This window comes from Ascaphus truei, chromosome 4, assembly GCF_040206685.1.
Source record: "Ascaphus truei isolate aAscTru1 chromosome 4, aAscTru1.hap1, whole genome shotgun sequence".
Taxonomy (NCBI): Eukaryota; Metazoa; Chordata; class Amphibia; order Anura; family Ascaphidae; genus Ascaphus; species Ascaphus truei.
Window position 1 is genome coordinate 391864563 of NC_134486.1, and position 16281 is coordinate 391880843.

General features: G+C 38.9%; 1 protein-coding gene across 2 annotated transcripts in view; it reads right to left on the bottom strand.

The window, feature by feature from the left end:
• Positions 1-14249: 14249 nt before the first annotated feature.
• Positions 14250-16281, bottom strand: part of LOC142493882 (cytochrome P450 2K4-like) — a 66466-nt gene continuing 64434 nt past the window's right edge. For both annotated transcript variants that reach the window (XM_075598578.1, XM_075598577.1), the window contains one exon: positions 14250-14560. In XM_075598578.1, the coding sequence (XP_075454693.1) occupies positions 14459-14560 (102 nt within the window). In that variant the 3' untranslated portion in view covers positions 14250-14458. The remainder of the gene's footprint in view (positions 14561-16281) is intronic.

Below are 16281 nucleotides of genomic sequence, written 5' to 3' on the forward strand. Positions count from 1 at the left end.
CATGTCAGTTTTCACCTGTATTCCTACCTGTATTTGAGGAAAGCCATTATGGACGAATTGAAGAAGCAGTTTAATATTACTCTTGCACATTTCAAATGCATCAAAGACACCATCAATGCCCTTTTGTGGAATCAGAGGGCTAATGGCTGGAATGCTCAGTGTGAAAAAGACAACTATCTCTACTAAATAAAAAAAGTTTAATCTAAAATATTTTTAATCTAATAAATAACATTTTACATAAAATGTTTTTAATTGAGTACTTTATTGTAATTATCATGTAATTATGTTTTTTCATTCTTGTTTTGCAGGTTTGGTGGTCCGATGACAACATGGTGTAACATTTCTTATTATTGTCTTATTCTACTGTAGCACTGTATTTTAAAAATGCAAAAATTCATATTGTAGTCATTGTTTAATTCTTGTGTACATTCAAGTTTTGCAGGTTTAGCGGGCCAATTACAATACCGTGTTCGTGCAGGGAGCCCATCCAGTGGCACTGTTATTAATGTACTGTACAGTATTTATTTTTTGACATAGAGACATGCATGTGCAGAAATCCAATGACACGCATACTCGTTTCATCCCGGTTCTATTTAGACAAGCATGTGTAACACTTCAATGACACACTTATACGTCTCAATCAGGTTTCACAAAGACATGCATGTGCAGAAATTCAATGACACCCACACTGTACGCATTTGAAACAGGTTCCATAGAGACATGCATGCGCAGAAACACATGCATACTGTACCACACATGTAGATTTGCACAGTATACTACTGTATTTAAACCATTATTAATATAGAATATTATCTCTTTACGTGAAGATTTCCAAGAGCCAGTCAGCCCAAAGAAGATGCAGAAAGAAGATGATTGTACATTTGGAAGAAGGACAAAGAAATTAGTTTTATGGTATTTTTCATAAGTCGATTACTGTTATCTAATAGAAATATTTCTTCATTTAAACTATTTCCCAGTCAACTCAAGTTTTTAGGGGAATTAGTGGTGGGTTACATTTCAATAAAATTACATACAGTATGATATATCGGATCGTACGAGACTGAACGGGACTAAGAGACGGGTTTCATTGCATTTAGATTTTGAAGACAAAGTAGCACACTTTCGCCTACTTTGATTTCTGATAGGTATTGAAACCAATAGAAAAACTCCATTGTCCCTGCCGTGTCAAATTTGTGTGCCACACTTGAGGAGCCATTAAATGCGACAATGAATCTGACTGCATCTGTAGATCACCCCAATGGTTGTGAACCTTTTTCCGAGTTTATATTTACGTTGTCTACATTGTCTATGTTGTTCTTACATTAAGTTTCAGTGCTTGACTCATTAATTGGTAGCATCGGTCGTATATCAGTATTTTTAGATACGTTATCTCTCTTTTCTAGATGATATTGATACTTGTCATATCGTTTAAAATGGAGCCTTTAAATTAGAGTCATTTTTAACTGTTAGAGAAAAGAAGATTGGAACAATTGTCAGATATATTCCCTATGGGATTAATTTAGTACTTCACTAGTAGGTGATTAACAATTGATACTACTGTATAAGACAAGCTTTCGAGAGTTCTCCTCTCTTCCTCCAATCAGCAATACTATTTTACAAAGGTTCCCTGAGCTTAACACAGATGTAAAAAAAGAAAAACAAGATAGGCAACTAAGGTAGATGATGCAGAGAACAAATAAACAGACAGGGCAATAAATGGGTGAAATGGATGAAAGGACACAGGACCATAAATCTGTGAGCAGTGTTAGTGGGTGTGGATGCAGGGGGGTAGAGCAGGTTAATTGTGAAATTCACAAAGAGGAATGCAGAAACATTACAATCATTTATGGAATGATCTGGCTGCAAGAAGTGGTGTCCCACTGGAGTGCAATATCCTCCTTCTTCATGGTGTGTTATTGTGCGTCTGTGTAGGTTCATTCTGGATTGAAGTTTTGGGCTGGTTTCCCCAATTAAGCATCCTTGTTCACATTTGCAGTATTCAATCATATATACCACATTCCTGGATGTGCAGCAGAATGTCCTTTTGACATTGAATGTTCTGTATTTGTGACTGGCTGTGGGATCTTGGCATATACAGCATGTTCGTAAAGTTTGCTGCGTATGTTATTGCATGATCTTGCGCCATTAACAGCATCCTACACTTCGTTATGAAGTTTTCTATTGACTAATTTCTGCCTGAGGTTTGGTGGTTGCCTGAATGCAAGGATTGGAAGTTTGGGGAATTCAGCATGGGTTACAGATCTTTGATTATTTTTCGCATTCTCTCTAGGGCAGGGATGTATGTTACTCCATTGGAGATAAAACACAGTTTATTACATGAAATGATTACCAAGGGCAAAATAACGGGTGCACACTCTCATCCAGGAAAGAGTAAATACAGTATGTAAAACAAAAAGAACACAATAGTGCAATAGAGTACACAGATGGGAGACATTTCAAGTGAAACTCTAATGTAATCCTAGTCACATTTTTTGTGAGTGGTAAAAAGCCATGTAGTTGTTAGAGAGTAACCAACTCAAGTTGCAGATGGTCAGGGAAAAGGGAGTAGGATTTTCAGGATATGGAAGAGAGGACACAGATATAGCGCAGATTGTTTTATAATAAACAAATATTAAAAATAATCAGTAACACTCACAAACATAGATGGGTTTTGAGCATTGGGACCACCCTGGGCGAAACAGCGAGGGAAAGTCCAAAAACTCCTTATCTATCAATGGAAATGCTGTGGTGGCCGTCCACAGCAGTTCACCAGATACAAGGGGTTAATCCTGGATGGGCAATTTCTCACAGAACACCGGTGCTCAGCAACACCTTCCACTTGTTTGAGGAGCCGCCCTACTCGTTTCGTTTGTCAGAACTTCATCAAGGGGCATGTATAAATTATCCTCCATCTTCCTCTCCTATTTGTAGTCATATTTTCGTGCCTTTCCTAATCTTACAGTGACGTTATTGTGCTACTGAACGTCGCGTCGATCTGCATGTCAGTGACGTCTTCCCGTCTTTGCGTCATTCGTGTAAGGGTGTATTCGGCCGGGAGAATCATATTCCAGGCTTCATGAAGGTACAGTTAATTTCTACTTTTGCTACATATGTTTACAAAGCTCAACGGATGGTATCAATACTGAGCTATCTACACATGAGTTAAGGATGCTATTTATAATACAAACAAGCATCCGAAAACTACAAAAACAGCAGAAAACATAAACACTCTTTAATAGACTAAATAACAGAGAAATATTAATCTATAATGGATCTTAGACTAGTAAACAATGGTACATAATTAAAAAACATGCAATAAACAGATTATGAAATCACACAGTTAGTTAATATATAAAGCATATAAATTACAAAAATAATAAATATCAATTTATTCAATTTAAAACTTAAATGTAGAAATCACTGATATTCGTTGTACACTTGTGGTACCAATCCAACATACTTCGTAAGAAAACACTTACTTCATCAGTGAATATTATTAATGGAGGCAATGCCGGTATTTAAATGTACAGAGGACACTCAATTGATCACAGAATAAAAGTGTTTACATTTGCATTCTCCATCCCTTAGCATTTGTTTGTGTATTTATCTGTATACACATTACATACTGTATATACCTTTTGCTCATTATTAATTCTCTATCTCTCTATTGTGTGCTGGGAACCATATATTTTGTATTGCTATCAAGTAGGACGATCTGAAATCATACTTTTTGCTATGGTTTCAGGACTATTGGTACAGTATCTGAAGAGTGTCCCTGGTGTAAATAACCCTGTCAATAAAAAAAAGAGGCAATGGATCTATTTTCCCTTCCCTATAAATGTATTCAATCAAGAATAATTGCAATTAGAACCAGGATAGTCCACATAGAGCAACATTAAAACAACTCACAGGTTCATACTGTACAATAGAAGGGTTAAACAGCAACATACTGTAGTGTAAATCCGTAATTCAAATTGTAAGAGAGTGATGAATATATAATTAATATACTCCCATTTTAATTATTTAAGTCAAACATGATTTAACAATTGCCAAATCTTTGAGGAAGGGTAAAACTAGGTTTGATTTAATGTTGAAAATATTATATATACTGTGTGTAGCGCACTTTCCCCACCCCCTGAGAGATGTGAAGCTACGGTGTGTGTATATGGTGCAATACCTGTGGTGCATAGGAGATCTGAGTCTCCGCTACTGGGATAGTGGATAGGAGTCAGGGGAGCGTCAATACCTGGAAAATATACAAACTACCATAGTGTATACTGTTTGGCAATATAAATGTGGCAATGCTCCAAGGAGCAAAAGACTATTGGATAAGGAACATATCCATAAACAACAGAAGGGAGAAATAAATTCCCGAAGAGAGACAACAGAGCCAAAGGTTAAAAACCATATGAATTTATCCGGAATGGTTAAAATCAAGGCTTACAAGATACCGGAGTAAAACGGGCGTTGTGAAAGGTAAAGATGATACACCGAGTCGCGACCTCGTGAACCTCCAGTGCGTCCGCCTTCTCCACCGGTACTCGTCCTGTGCTGCAAGCTGGATGCCGATACGTCACTTCCGGGTTTCACGGATGTGGTTGGCGTCACCGGAGCTGCAAGCTAGATGCCGATACGTCACTTCCGAATTACACGGGTACAGTTGGCGCCACCGGAACATCAGCTGGGTATCGTCTCCCTCAGGGTGTTATGTTGAGGGTTACGCTCTACGCGTTTCGCCGTGCAGGGTCGACGGCTTCGTCAGGAGTGACGTAATCCCATAGGAGGATACTTTATATACCCTTCCTAATTGTAATGACCTTTCTCCCTATTGGTCACAACATATGATGATCTAATTAATTGGGTAATTGATTTACACTCACCACCCTAACAGATCTCCACAGAATTTATACAAATATATTAAAATACAATTTAACCTTTAATACATAATATACTAAAAAATCCATATTAAAAATTATATATTGAATGGTAAACACATCCAATTCAATAGAAATAGCTATAAATTTACTAAAAAATTATAAAATATTCCCCACACATTTCTTTAATTAAAAACGTCGATTGATGCATCTCCAAAGGAAAAACAAAGAAGAAGAAAAACATTATGAGTGTGATAGTAAACATAACATCACAAATCCTTATCCTCTTTAATATTCTATACAGCTTTTACTCAAAAACTTCAAAGGAAGGCACTCAGTTCAAAGTCCACATTAAGTCCTAAAGGAACAAGTGTTTTGAGGGTGAATATCCAGAAACTCTCTCTCTTTTTCAGAGAGGTGATTCTATTCCCTCCTCTCCAATGTGGTAACACTTGCTCCAAAACAGTAAATTTAAGACCTGATGTGTCTCCATTATGTTTTTGGATGAAATGATTAGACAGAAAATGTGTTGTGATACCTCTCCTTATGTTACCAATATGTTCAAGTATGCGTGTTTGTACTTTTCTTGAAGTTTGACCCACATATTGTAGCCCACAAGGGCAAGACACAAGGTATACTGCATGATCAGTTTTACACGTTAGAAGCTGTTTGATACTAAACCGCTTTCCTGTTACAAATGATGTATAACCGAATTTATCATCAGTCCTGTGTTTACAGGCCGTGCACGTAGTACAACCAAAAAAGCCTTTAGTTTGTGTTAGCCACCTATTTGCAATTGGATTTATTTTTTGCAGTGCGCTAGGTGCTAACTTATCCTTCAAAACCTTGGCTCTTTTGAAAATTACAGTCGGTTTATCTGGGACAATTTCTCCCAGTACAGAGTCATTTTTAACAATATGCCAATGTTTATGAATGATCTTTGAAATTTTTTCTGATTGGCTGTTGTAATTTGTACAAAATGAAAACTCAAAGTTATTCTTGGATCTCAACTGTTTTTTGTTATCACATAACAGATTTTTCCTCTCTAAATTTTCTACTTTTACTAGTGCATTTCTTATCACTGTATCCCCATAGTTTTTTTCTTTAAACCTATTTTGTAAAAAGGCTGATTGGCTATAGAAATTGCTGTCATCAGTGCAATTTCTCCTAATTCTTCGTATTTGCCCATATGGCACATTTTCCAACCATTTTGGATGATGACAACTGTCCATAGATATATAGTTATTAATATCAACACCCTTAAAAAAGGTCTTGGTCTTAATAAGACCATCCTCAATGAAAATTTCTAAGTCTAGAAAGTTCACTTTTTCTTGACTATAGTCACATGTAAAATGTAAATTTAACAAATTGTCATTAAGGTAATGGGTGAATAGGATGAGGCTATCTTCATCCCCTTTCCAAACAAAAATGATATCATCTATATACCTGCGCCATAGGCACAAATTCTCACCCAGCTCTGCAACAGACCATATGTGGTCTTCCTCCCAAGCACCCATCAGGAGGTTTGCATAGCTGGGTGCAAATTTTGTGCCCATGGCGGTACCACATTTTTGTAGATAATATGTACCCTCGAACATGAAGTAGTTATGCTCTAGGATGAATTTGATGCCATCCAGAATAAAATTGGCCTGTTCATTTGGCATCTCTGAGTCTTTAGACAGTGCTCTGTCAACTGCTTCATGTCCGTCTCTATGGTTTATACAGGTATATAGTGACGTGATGTCACATGTCACTAGATACCATCCCTCTTCCCAAACTTGATTGTCTAAGATACGTAGAATATCAGTAGTATCTTTGAGGTAGGAGGGGAGTTCTTTCACATATTTTTGTAAGTAAACATCTATGTAGGCAGATAGATGGGACGTTAGAGAGTCTATGCCTGCAATAATAGGTCTTCCTGTGGGGTTACAAATATTTTTATGTAACTTAGGAAGGTAATAAAATATAGGTCTAACTGGATTATCTCTATATAAGAAATTGTATTCTTCCATATTTATTACTTCTTCCATTTTACCTTTATCTAACAGAATTTTAAGTTCTTTTAAAAAATCTGCTGTTGGATCTTTCTTTAAAGGTAAATAAGTGTGGCTGTCACCCAGAATCCTATTGGATTCTGCGATATAATCTTTTCTATCCAGGATAGCCACTCCGCCCCCTTTATCAGCTTGTTTTATGACCACAGAGGTATCTTCCTGCAAAATTTTTAGAGCTTTTCTTTCAGAATTTGTTAGATTGTTGTCAAACCTTTTATCTGTTTCCACTAATCTTTCAAAATCTTTTTGCACCAAATTTGAAAATACCTCCAAATTGTTACCCTTTGCAAATTTGGGATAAAACATAGAGGGCAATTTAAGACCAGAGGAAGATACCTCTGTGGTCATAAAACAAGCTGATAAAGGGGGCGGAGTGGCTATCCTGGATAGAAAAGATTATATCGCAGAATCCAATAGGATTCTGGGTGACAGCCACACTTATTTACCTTTAAAGAAAGATCCAACAGCAGATTTTTTAAAAGAACTTAAAATTCTGTTAGATAAAGGTAAAATGGAAGAAGTAATAAATATGGAAGAATACAATTTCTTATATAGAGATAATCCAGTTAGACCTATATTTTATTACCTTCCTAAGTTACATAAAAATATTTGTAACCCCCCAGGAAGACCTATTATTGCAGGCATAGACTCTCTAACGTCCCATCTATCTGCCTACATAGATGTTTACTTACAAAAATATGTGAAAGAACTCCCCTCCTACCTCAAAGATACTACTGATATTCTACGTATCTTAGACAATCAAGTTTGGGAAGAGGGATGGTATCTAGTGACATGTGACATCACGTCACTATATACCTGTATAAACCATAGAGACGGACATGAAGCAGTTGACAGAGCACTGTCTAAAGACTCAGAGATGCCAAATGAACAGGCCAATTTTATTCTGGATGGCATCAAATTCATCCTAGAGCATAACTACTTCATGTTCGAGGGTACATATTATCTACAAAAATGTGGTACCGCCATGGGCACAAAATTTGCACCAAGCTATGCAAACCTCCTGAAGGGTGCTTGGGAGGAAGACCACATATGGTCTGTTGCAGAGCTGGGTGAGAATTTGTGCCTATGGCGCAGGTATATAGATGATATCATTTTTGTTTGGAAAGGGGATGAAGATAGCCTCATCCTATTCACCCATTACCTTAATGACAATTTGTTAAATTTACATTTTACATGTGACTATAGTCAAGAAAAAGTGAACTTTCTAGACTTAGAAATTTTCATTGAGGATGGTCTTATTAAGACCAAGACCTTTTTTAAGGGTGTTGATATTAATAACTATATATCTATGGACAGTTGTCATCATCCAAAATGGTTGGAAAATGTGCCATATGGGCAAATACGATGAATTAGGAGAAATTGCACTGATGACAGCAATTTCTATAGCCAATCAGCCTTTTTACAAAATAGGTTTAAAGAAAAAAACTATGGGGATACAGTGATAAGAAATGCACTAGTAAAAGTAGAAAATTTAGAGAGGAAAAATCTGTTATGTGATAACAAAAAACAGTTGAGATCCAAGAATAACTTTGAGTTTTCATTTTGTACAAATTACAACAGCCAATCAGAAAAAATTTCAAAGATCATTCATAAACATTGGCATATTGTTAAAAATGACTCTGTACTGGGAGAAATTGTCCCAGATAAACCGACTGTAATTTTCAAAAGAGCCAAGGTTTTGAAGGATAAGTTAGCACCTAGCGCACTGCAAAAAATAAATCCAATTGCAAATAGGTGGCAAACACAAACTAAAGGCTTTTTTGGTTGTACTACGTGCACGGCCTGTAAACACAGGACTGATGATAAATTCGGTTATACATCATTTGTAACAGGAAAGCGGTTTAGTATCAAACAGCTTCTAACGTGTAAAACTGATCATGCAGTATACCTTGTGTCTTGCCCTTGTGGGCTACAATATGTGGGTCAAACTTCAAGAAAAGTACAAACACGCATACTTGAACATATTGGTAACATAAGGAGAGGTATCACAACACATTTTCTGTCTAATCATTTCATCCAAAAACATAATGGAGACACATCAGGTCTTAAATTTACTGTTTTGGAGCAAGTGTTACCACATTGGAGAGGAGGGAATAGAATCACCTCTCTGAAAAAGAGAGAGAGTTTCTGGATATTCACCCTCAAAACACTTGTTCCTTTAGGACTTAATGTGGACTTTGAACTGAGTGCCTTCCTTTGAAGTTTTTGAGTAAAAGCTGTATAGAATATTAAAGAGGATAAGGATTTGTGATGTTATGTTTACTATCACACTCATAATGTTTTTCTTCTTCTTTGTTTTTCCTTTGGAGATGCATCAATCGACGTTTTTAATTAAAGAAATGTGTGGGGAATATTTTATAATTTTTTAGTAAATTTATAGCTATTTCTATTGAATTGGATGTGTTTACCATTCAATATATAATTTTTAATATGGATTTTTTAGTATATTATGTATTAAAGGTTAAATTGTATTTTAATATATTTGTATAAATTCTGTGGAGATCTGTTAGGGTGGTGAGTGTAAATCAATTACCCAATTAATTAGATCATCATATGTTGTGACCAATAGGGAGAAAGGTCATTACAATTAGGAAGGGTATATAAAGTATCCTCCTATGGGATTACGTCACTCCTGACGAAGCCGTCGACCCTGCACGGCGAAACGCGTAGAGCGTAACCCTCAACATAACACCCTGAGGGAGACGATACCCAGCTGATGTTCCGGTGGCGCCAACTGTACCCGTGTAATTCGGAAGTGACGTATCGGCATCTAGCTTGCAGCTCCGGTGACGCCAACCACATCCGTGAAACCCGGAAGTGACGTATCGGCATCCAGCTTGCAGCACAGGACGAGTACCGGTGGAGAAGGCGGACGCACTGGAGGTTCACGAGGTCGCGACTCGGTGTATCATCTTTACCTTTCACAACGCCCGTTTTACTCCGGTATCTTGTAAGCCTTGATTTTAACCATTCCGGATAAATTCATATGGTTTTTAACCTTTGGCTCTGTTGTCTCTCTTCGGGAATTTATTTCTCCCTTCTGTTGTTTATGGATATGTTCCTTATCCAATAGTCTTTTGCTCCTTGGAGCATTGCCACATTTATATTGCCAAACAGTATACACTATGGTAGTTTGTATATTTTCCAGGTATTGACGCTCCCCTGACTCCTATCCACTATCTCGTTTGAGGACCTTGAAACAGTCCCAGAAGGGTTTGAGTGTCTTTACTTTTATTTTGTTGCACGGTGAAGTTTATAATTTATATTATATTTGTTTATCACTGTTATTTGCACTGAAGTATAGTGTTAGAGCGCCATCTAATATATTGTGTATGTTATCTCCGCTACTGGGAACCTGGGGTATACCTGAGTCGATGTTCGGTCGGTAGCACCTCCACCTGTACAGGATTCTATGATGTAGAATAACCCCGCTACAGGACCCGCATACAATAAAACACACACTTATGAAAGATAACAGTTTTACTGAACATGAATAACCTAGGATAGATTATATATATATATAGTGACATAGTCCAAAGATGTTATGCAGCTTTCTGCCCCGTTTTAGGTCGAAAGTGCAGGAATTGTGCAATGATCCATTCCACAGCTTCACATTAACTCAGGCTGGTGGATGGAAAATCCAGACCACAGATTACAATGTGTCTAGTTCTCCCTCACCTGCTCTCCTAATCACTAGCACAGGTATTTAGAGCAGAGAGGTTTGCATTTCAGTCTCTCTTCTTAGAGCCTGGAGTCTGGGGGTTTCGCTGCTCCCCTGCATCCAGTTCGGGGTGGATGGCCCCCTCAAGTATCACAGTACCAGAGGATTTGCCTGGACACTTGGAACCGAGTTACCACCACGAACAGATAAGACAAACACATGTTTATTGCTGTATCTAAAAGACTGTATGCTTTATCTGGTGACTCTAAATGAGAGGGCATTGTTTTAAAATGGGGAACCAGGTTAGTTGGCCCAGCAGCAGTTAGAGAGGCTGATGCTGCGGTGTAGTTAGATCCCTGAATGGGATAGGATTTTGTTTATTTGATTTGGTTTGGTTCTGAAAAGTGACACTATGTGAAATGCTATAACACTGATATGCGTAAACCGCTGAAGGTTAATGTCTGAGTGCCTCCTGCCTACACATGTTAAAGCTGCAGTCCCTTATTTGGATGAAAATAAAGCAGGCAGAAGCCTGAGTTAAGCAACATAATACTTTGCATGATCCTGTTTTTGTATAATTAACCCTAGAAGACTGTGTCGGGAAGAACCCAGACAGACGTCAGCACTACAAAAGAGGGGTGTTTGTCACAATATATATACACACACTAACCAAGCCACGTACGGCCATACCCTCCAATGCTCCACTCCCCCAACCAAGGTGTGTGTGACAGTGCTGCCCCACTATAATGTTTGAGTTGGTGCACTGATGCGTTGGGTACCTGCCGGGGGATGCCACACCCAGCTGATACTGCGAAGCCTCCGCCTCTACGTTGGGTGGGTCCCTCATGGATTGTAACACCGTAAACAACGTCTTTATTAATGTAGGTCGATCTGTGTCCTGGACCACAGGCCGGAGCCACTGTGCATCGTCTCCCGGTGTCCCTAACACAAATATTGCTAAGCAGGGCAGGGTCTCTATCTGAGGTGCAAGTCCCTATCGCTGCCACAAACTATGTGGAAGTCGGGGCCTAGTTGGGGCATAATAGGGGGTAGCTGGACTAGTGCAGATGCCACTGACACCTGCACATATAACTTACTCCTTCCTTGTTCCAGCTCCAACTGCCACTCTCCTAACTGTCAGCTCAAATTTCAAGCACACCCAAAGTTCCAATCTCCCCTCAGGATATTCTAGCAGCCTTATTGGCTGTACTGTATCATGTGTTGTTCAGCCCCTGTGGCTGCTGGAACCTTTGCATGCGCAAACCTTTTCTGCGCAAGCAAGCAGACAAACAAAAAGGTGGCGCCCTTACCGGCTACCCGCCTGCAGCGGAGGAGAAGAGAGCTAAAGGGAGGACCGGGCTACTTTTATCATTGGAAACATTAACTTTTCAGATTTTATCAGATACAGCAAATAGACCCCTATGAACTATCTAAATAATATGTTCTGCTTCACAATAAAATGCCTCCTTTAGCCATAAGATACCTTACTGTACAGTATGTCTCATTCAGTTGGAACCGATCAAGTAGGAAAATCTGAAGTCCTACTTTTTGCTTTGTTTCAGGACTATTGATATTTGGTCCCTGGTGTAAATAACCCATCAACAAAAGTGGCACTGTACTGTATCTATTTTCCTTTTCCATATATATGTTATTCAATCTAAAATAATTACATTCAGAACCAGGAGAATCCACATACAGCTACATTAAAACAGCTTAAAGTCACGTGCTATAAACATTTCAAACTCCAAGAGACCTATTCATTAACAGCATTGGGGGGGGGGGGAGAGTGACATTGGGGGAGACAGTGACATTGAGGGAAAGAGTGACATGGCGAGAATAAAGTGAGATGGTTAGAATAAAGTGACAGATCGTAAAATGTAAGATCCATGCCGCACACCCAAAAATACAATGAATACATACAGTTACCAGTGCTCCTGGTTCAGGGAATACCTGTCAATAGGCCAAAGTCTAAATGAAGGAAGATAACTCAGGGCACTGCAGATATTTAACCTAATTTATTCAGTCCAATATCAGCCGGTCACTCTTGAAAAAGGCTGCTGTGACGGCCGAAATGTCGATATTGGACCGAATAAATTAGATGAGTTATCTTCCTTCATGGGACAGATCATGACATGGGGGGTTGATTGACATGTACAAAAACATCTATGCATTCTCTCAGTTTAATTAATAGGCTCCTCAGACATGCCTAGATGATCTGTACAATAATTAGTTCTAGACGGCAAGATGTATACTTTACATTATTAACTGCCTTCTAGTTATACTGTACTTTGGGATCCTTACACTTTAAAGAATAAAAGGGCAAATAATGTCTCTCGTAATAGAGACTAAGTAACCCAAGTGATTTAGAACGGCGCTAAACACAATGTGCAAAAATCATAATGAATACGGTGATGTGAATAATAAAATAAATTGTAAGGTGAATTAGAAAAATTCTCGACCTTCAGAGGGAAATGTACACAATCCCTATGGTTACAGTATAGATCCAGGGTTTGAAGGGAGCGAAATTTCAGGAACACCCCAAAATAGAAAAGATAAAATGATGGTGCAGTAGAATCACAGATGACTGGTATAACAAGACTCGGCTCGTATAAAATGCCTACTTACAAACAGTAAGTGGAGAATCAGCATGTAACGGGGAACAGAGTACAGTATGCAGGAACTCAGGAGGGCTCTTTCTCACGGTATGGCTCAGGAGGAAACACAATGGAGAGAGACCATAGTGCAGACCAATAAAAATGTATCACAATAAAAGCTGAATGAAATGTACTCACAATGTGTACAAAAGTTATATGCACATATAAGAGCAATGAGTCTCACACCAGGGAGGTGGTATCCAAGCCGTCTCCCTTCGATACTTCCGCAGCTGGATGGCGTCGATGGTGTCTGACAGCTTCCGGTTGGCACGGGAAGGGGAGTAGGTTTGCGGCAGGGCAGTCCCCTCTCTTCTGGAATGGTGCTCACTGCGTAGGATGTGGAGGCTAAAAGCGTTTCACTGAACTAACGTCAGCTTCATCAGCAGTTCCGTGAAACGCGTTGAGCCCCCACATCTTACGCAGTAAGCACCATTCCAGAAGAGAGGGGACCGCCCTGCCGCGCACCTACTCCCCTTCCTGCGCCAACCGGAAGCTGTCAGACCATCGACGGATGTGATGTCAGACACCATCGACACCATCCAGCTGCGGAAGTATCGAAGGGAGACGGCTTCGATACCACCTCCCTGGCGTGAGACTCATTGCTCTACTATTATGTGCCTATAACTTTTGTACACATTGTGAGTACATTTCATTCAGCTTTTATTGTGATAAATTTTTATTGGTCTGCACTATGGTCTCTCTCCATTGTGTTTTCTCCTGAGCCATACCGTGAGAAAGAGCCCTCCTGGGTTCCTGCATATTCTGTTCCCCGTTACATGCTGATTCTCCACTTACTGTTTGTAAGTAGGCATTTTATACGAGCCAAGTCTTGTTATACCAGTTATCTGTGATTCTACTGCACCATCATTTTATCTTTTCGATTTTGGGGGGTTCCTGAAATTCCGCTCCCTTCAAACCCTGGATCTATCTCGTAATAGAGAGCAATGCCAAATGAATTATTATAAAAACTTTGTCATAAGCCAGATCATTTAAAAAGTTGATTTTATTTTAACATTATTCAGTCCATTACTAAAACAATATTTAGTTTTCTTCTTTTGAGTGCTACAGTATCTACAGCCATTGTGATTCATTTTTTTTATTTGCAAGTATTTCCTTAAGAGCGTGGAACAGCACAGACGTTTTGAGAAACTGGAGCAACTGTAAGACCTATTGAAGGTTTGACTTTGAAATCGGTCACACCAGGAGAAGGATGGAAGTTGAACTTTTGCATGAGGCTGGTGAAAAACATGAATAGCTCCATTTTTGCAAGTGTTTCACCCATGCAAACTCTCCGACCTGGAAGAAATTGGAAGTGGTAAGACATGAGAAACTGGCAAATATAATACATGTAATAAATATATCAATGACAATTTGTGAATGTAAGTTTGCCATTTTACTGACACAAACAAAGGCATTGTAATACAGATCCTCTTAGCATCAATTTATTACGTATGTTAGCCCATTTACATTCAATTGATATTTGGACATTGTCAATTAAAAAACATTGCTACTGTAGGAAATAAATCACACTCATATTATAGTGTGAAATATCAATTTCTAGATCTTTGTTCTTTTGCCTTCCCTATCTTTGGGTCAAACCCCTCTCTCAGATATATGGTTGTATAAATGTCCCTAGTTAGATCTTCATTAAATGTAATAAAGTTGCACACAATCAAAAGCAGAAATAAAAAAAAAATACAATATGCCAAAGAACAGTTTGCTGGACATTGATCCATATGCATCGTTGTAACAAATCAAAGCAGAATTGTTTTTCTTATATATTAAATGAAATAATAAAAATAATTAGATAGAAATAATAATGTGAAGAGTTACTTAACTAGCAAAGACAGAAAGAATTGTGGTGGAAAGCACTTGATATCAATAAAGGGCTGGTTGCAAATCGCTGTAGTAAAACATATTTACTCAGCACACAGCAAACATAGTGAGGGTAAAACGTTCACTAAAGCGTTTCACGCCAATCCTGGTGCTTTATCAAAGACTAAACTAATAGTAGTTTGTTGTTTGTGCTATGCTACATTACATACTTTAGTAATGCAAAATATATTTATCAAAAAAACATAATGAATGGTTGGTCTAATTTTAGTTCTAGTGTCACAAATGTATTTCAATCATTAAGGGCCACATTTACTAAGTGCTACTCTATAAAACATCTTCCATGCTGGAATACACCTTAAGAAAATGGCATAGGCCCAGATGCACGAAGATCCGTTAAATCAGGGCAAATAATATGATGTTACCTAATTGGTAATGGACGTTATTTTCCCTGAGTTTAAGCTAACTATATGTGTAGCCCCCTTTCCCTATGCCTAAAGGAAATATGCGGAAGACTACATGTGCTGCTCTACCTGTTTGCTCACAGGAGGCCTGAGCCTCCGGCTTTGGGAGCCTGGAGCCAGGTGCACCATGTAGAGGTGCATTGGAGTAGGTCCCACGCAGCGGGGCCTCCGACAAAATGATCCTCTCTCCTAAGGGGAACGATCCCACTTATGGGGGGATCTCCAGCTGGAGTGTCTCACCCAAGAATCCTGGAATACTATGGCCTGGTCCCAGTCCGCAGAGCGCCATGTGGCCGTCAGTCCATGGCATAGCACTAGTACTAAAGGGGAAGAGTCCCTATCTAGGTTCCCTATAGCACGGAACTTAGATTAGCTAAAGGTCTAGCTGGGGCCCAAGGGGAAAGATCTGGGCCTATTCCAGGAAGCACTGCTCCCTGGACACTACCTTCTTCCTTCGCTCCTTCAGGATTGACTCACGTGCTCTCCGCACGCGGAGGATATCCTGTCCTTTTCACCGCCTGAATCCCATTGGCTGGGACACAAATGACTACTACCTGAATCTGGTTTTCACCCAAAAAAGATGATTTCTCCATTTCCCCCTTTCTTTCCTCTGACCATCACCATATATAATTTACTCTCTCAGTACTCCTCTTCTTCACCTCCATCTACCCCTCAATTTTTCAGAGACCAGCTTTCCATTAATCTACTGGCTCTTGACTC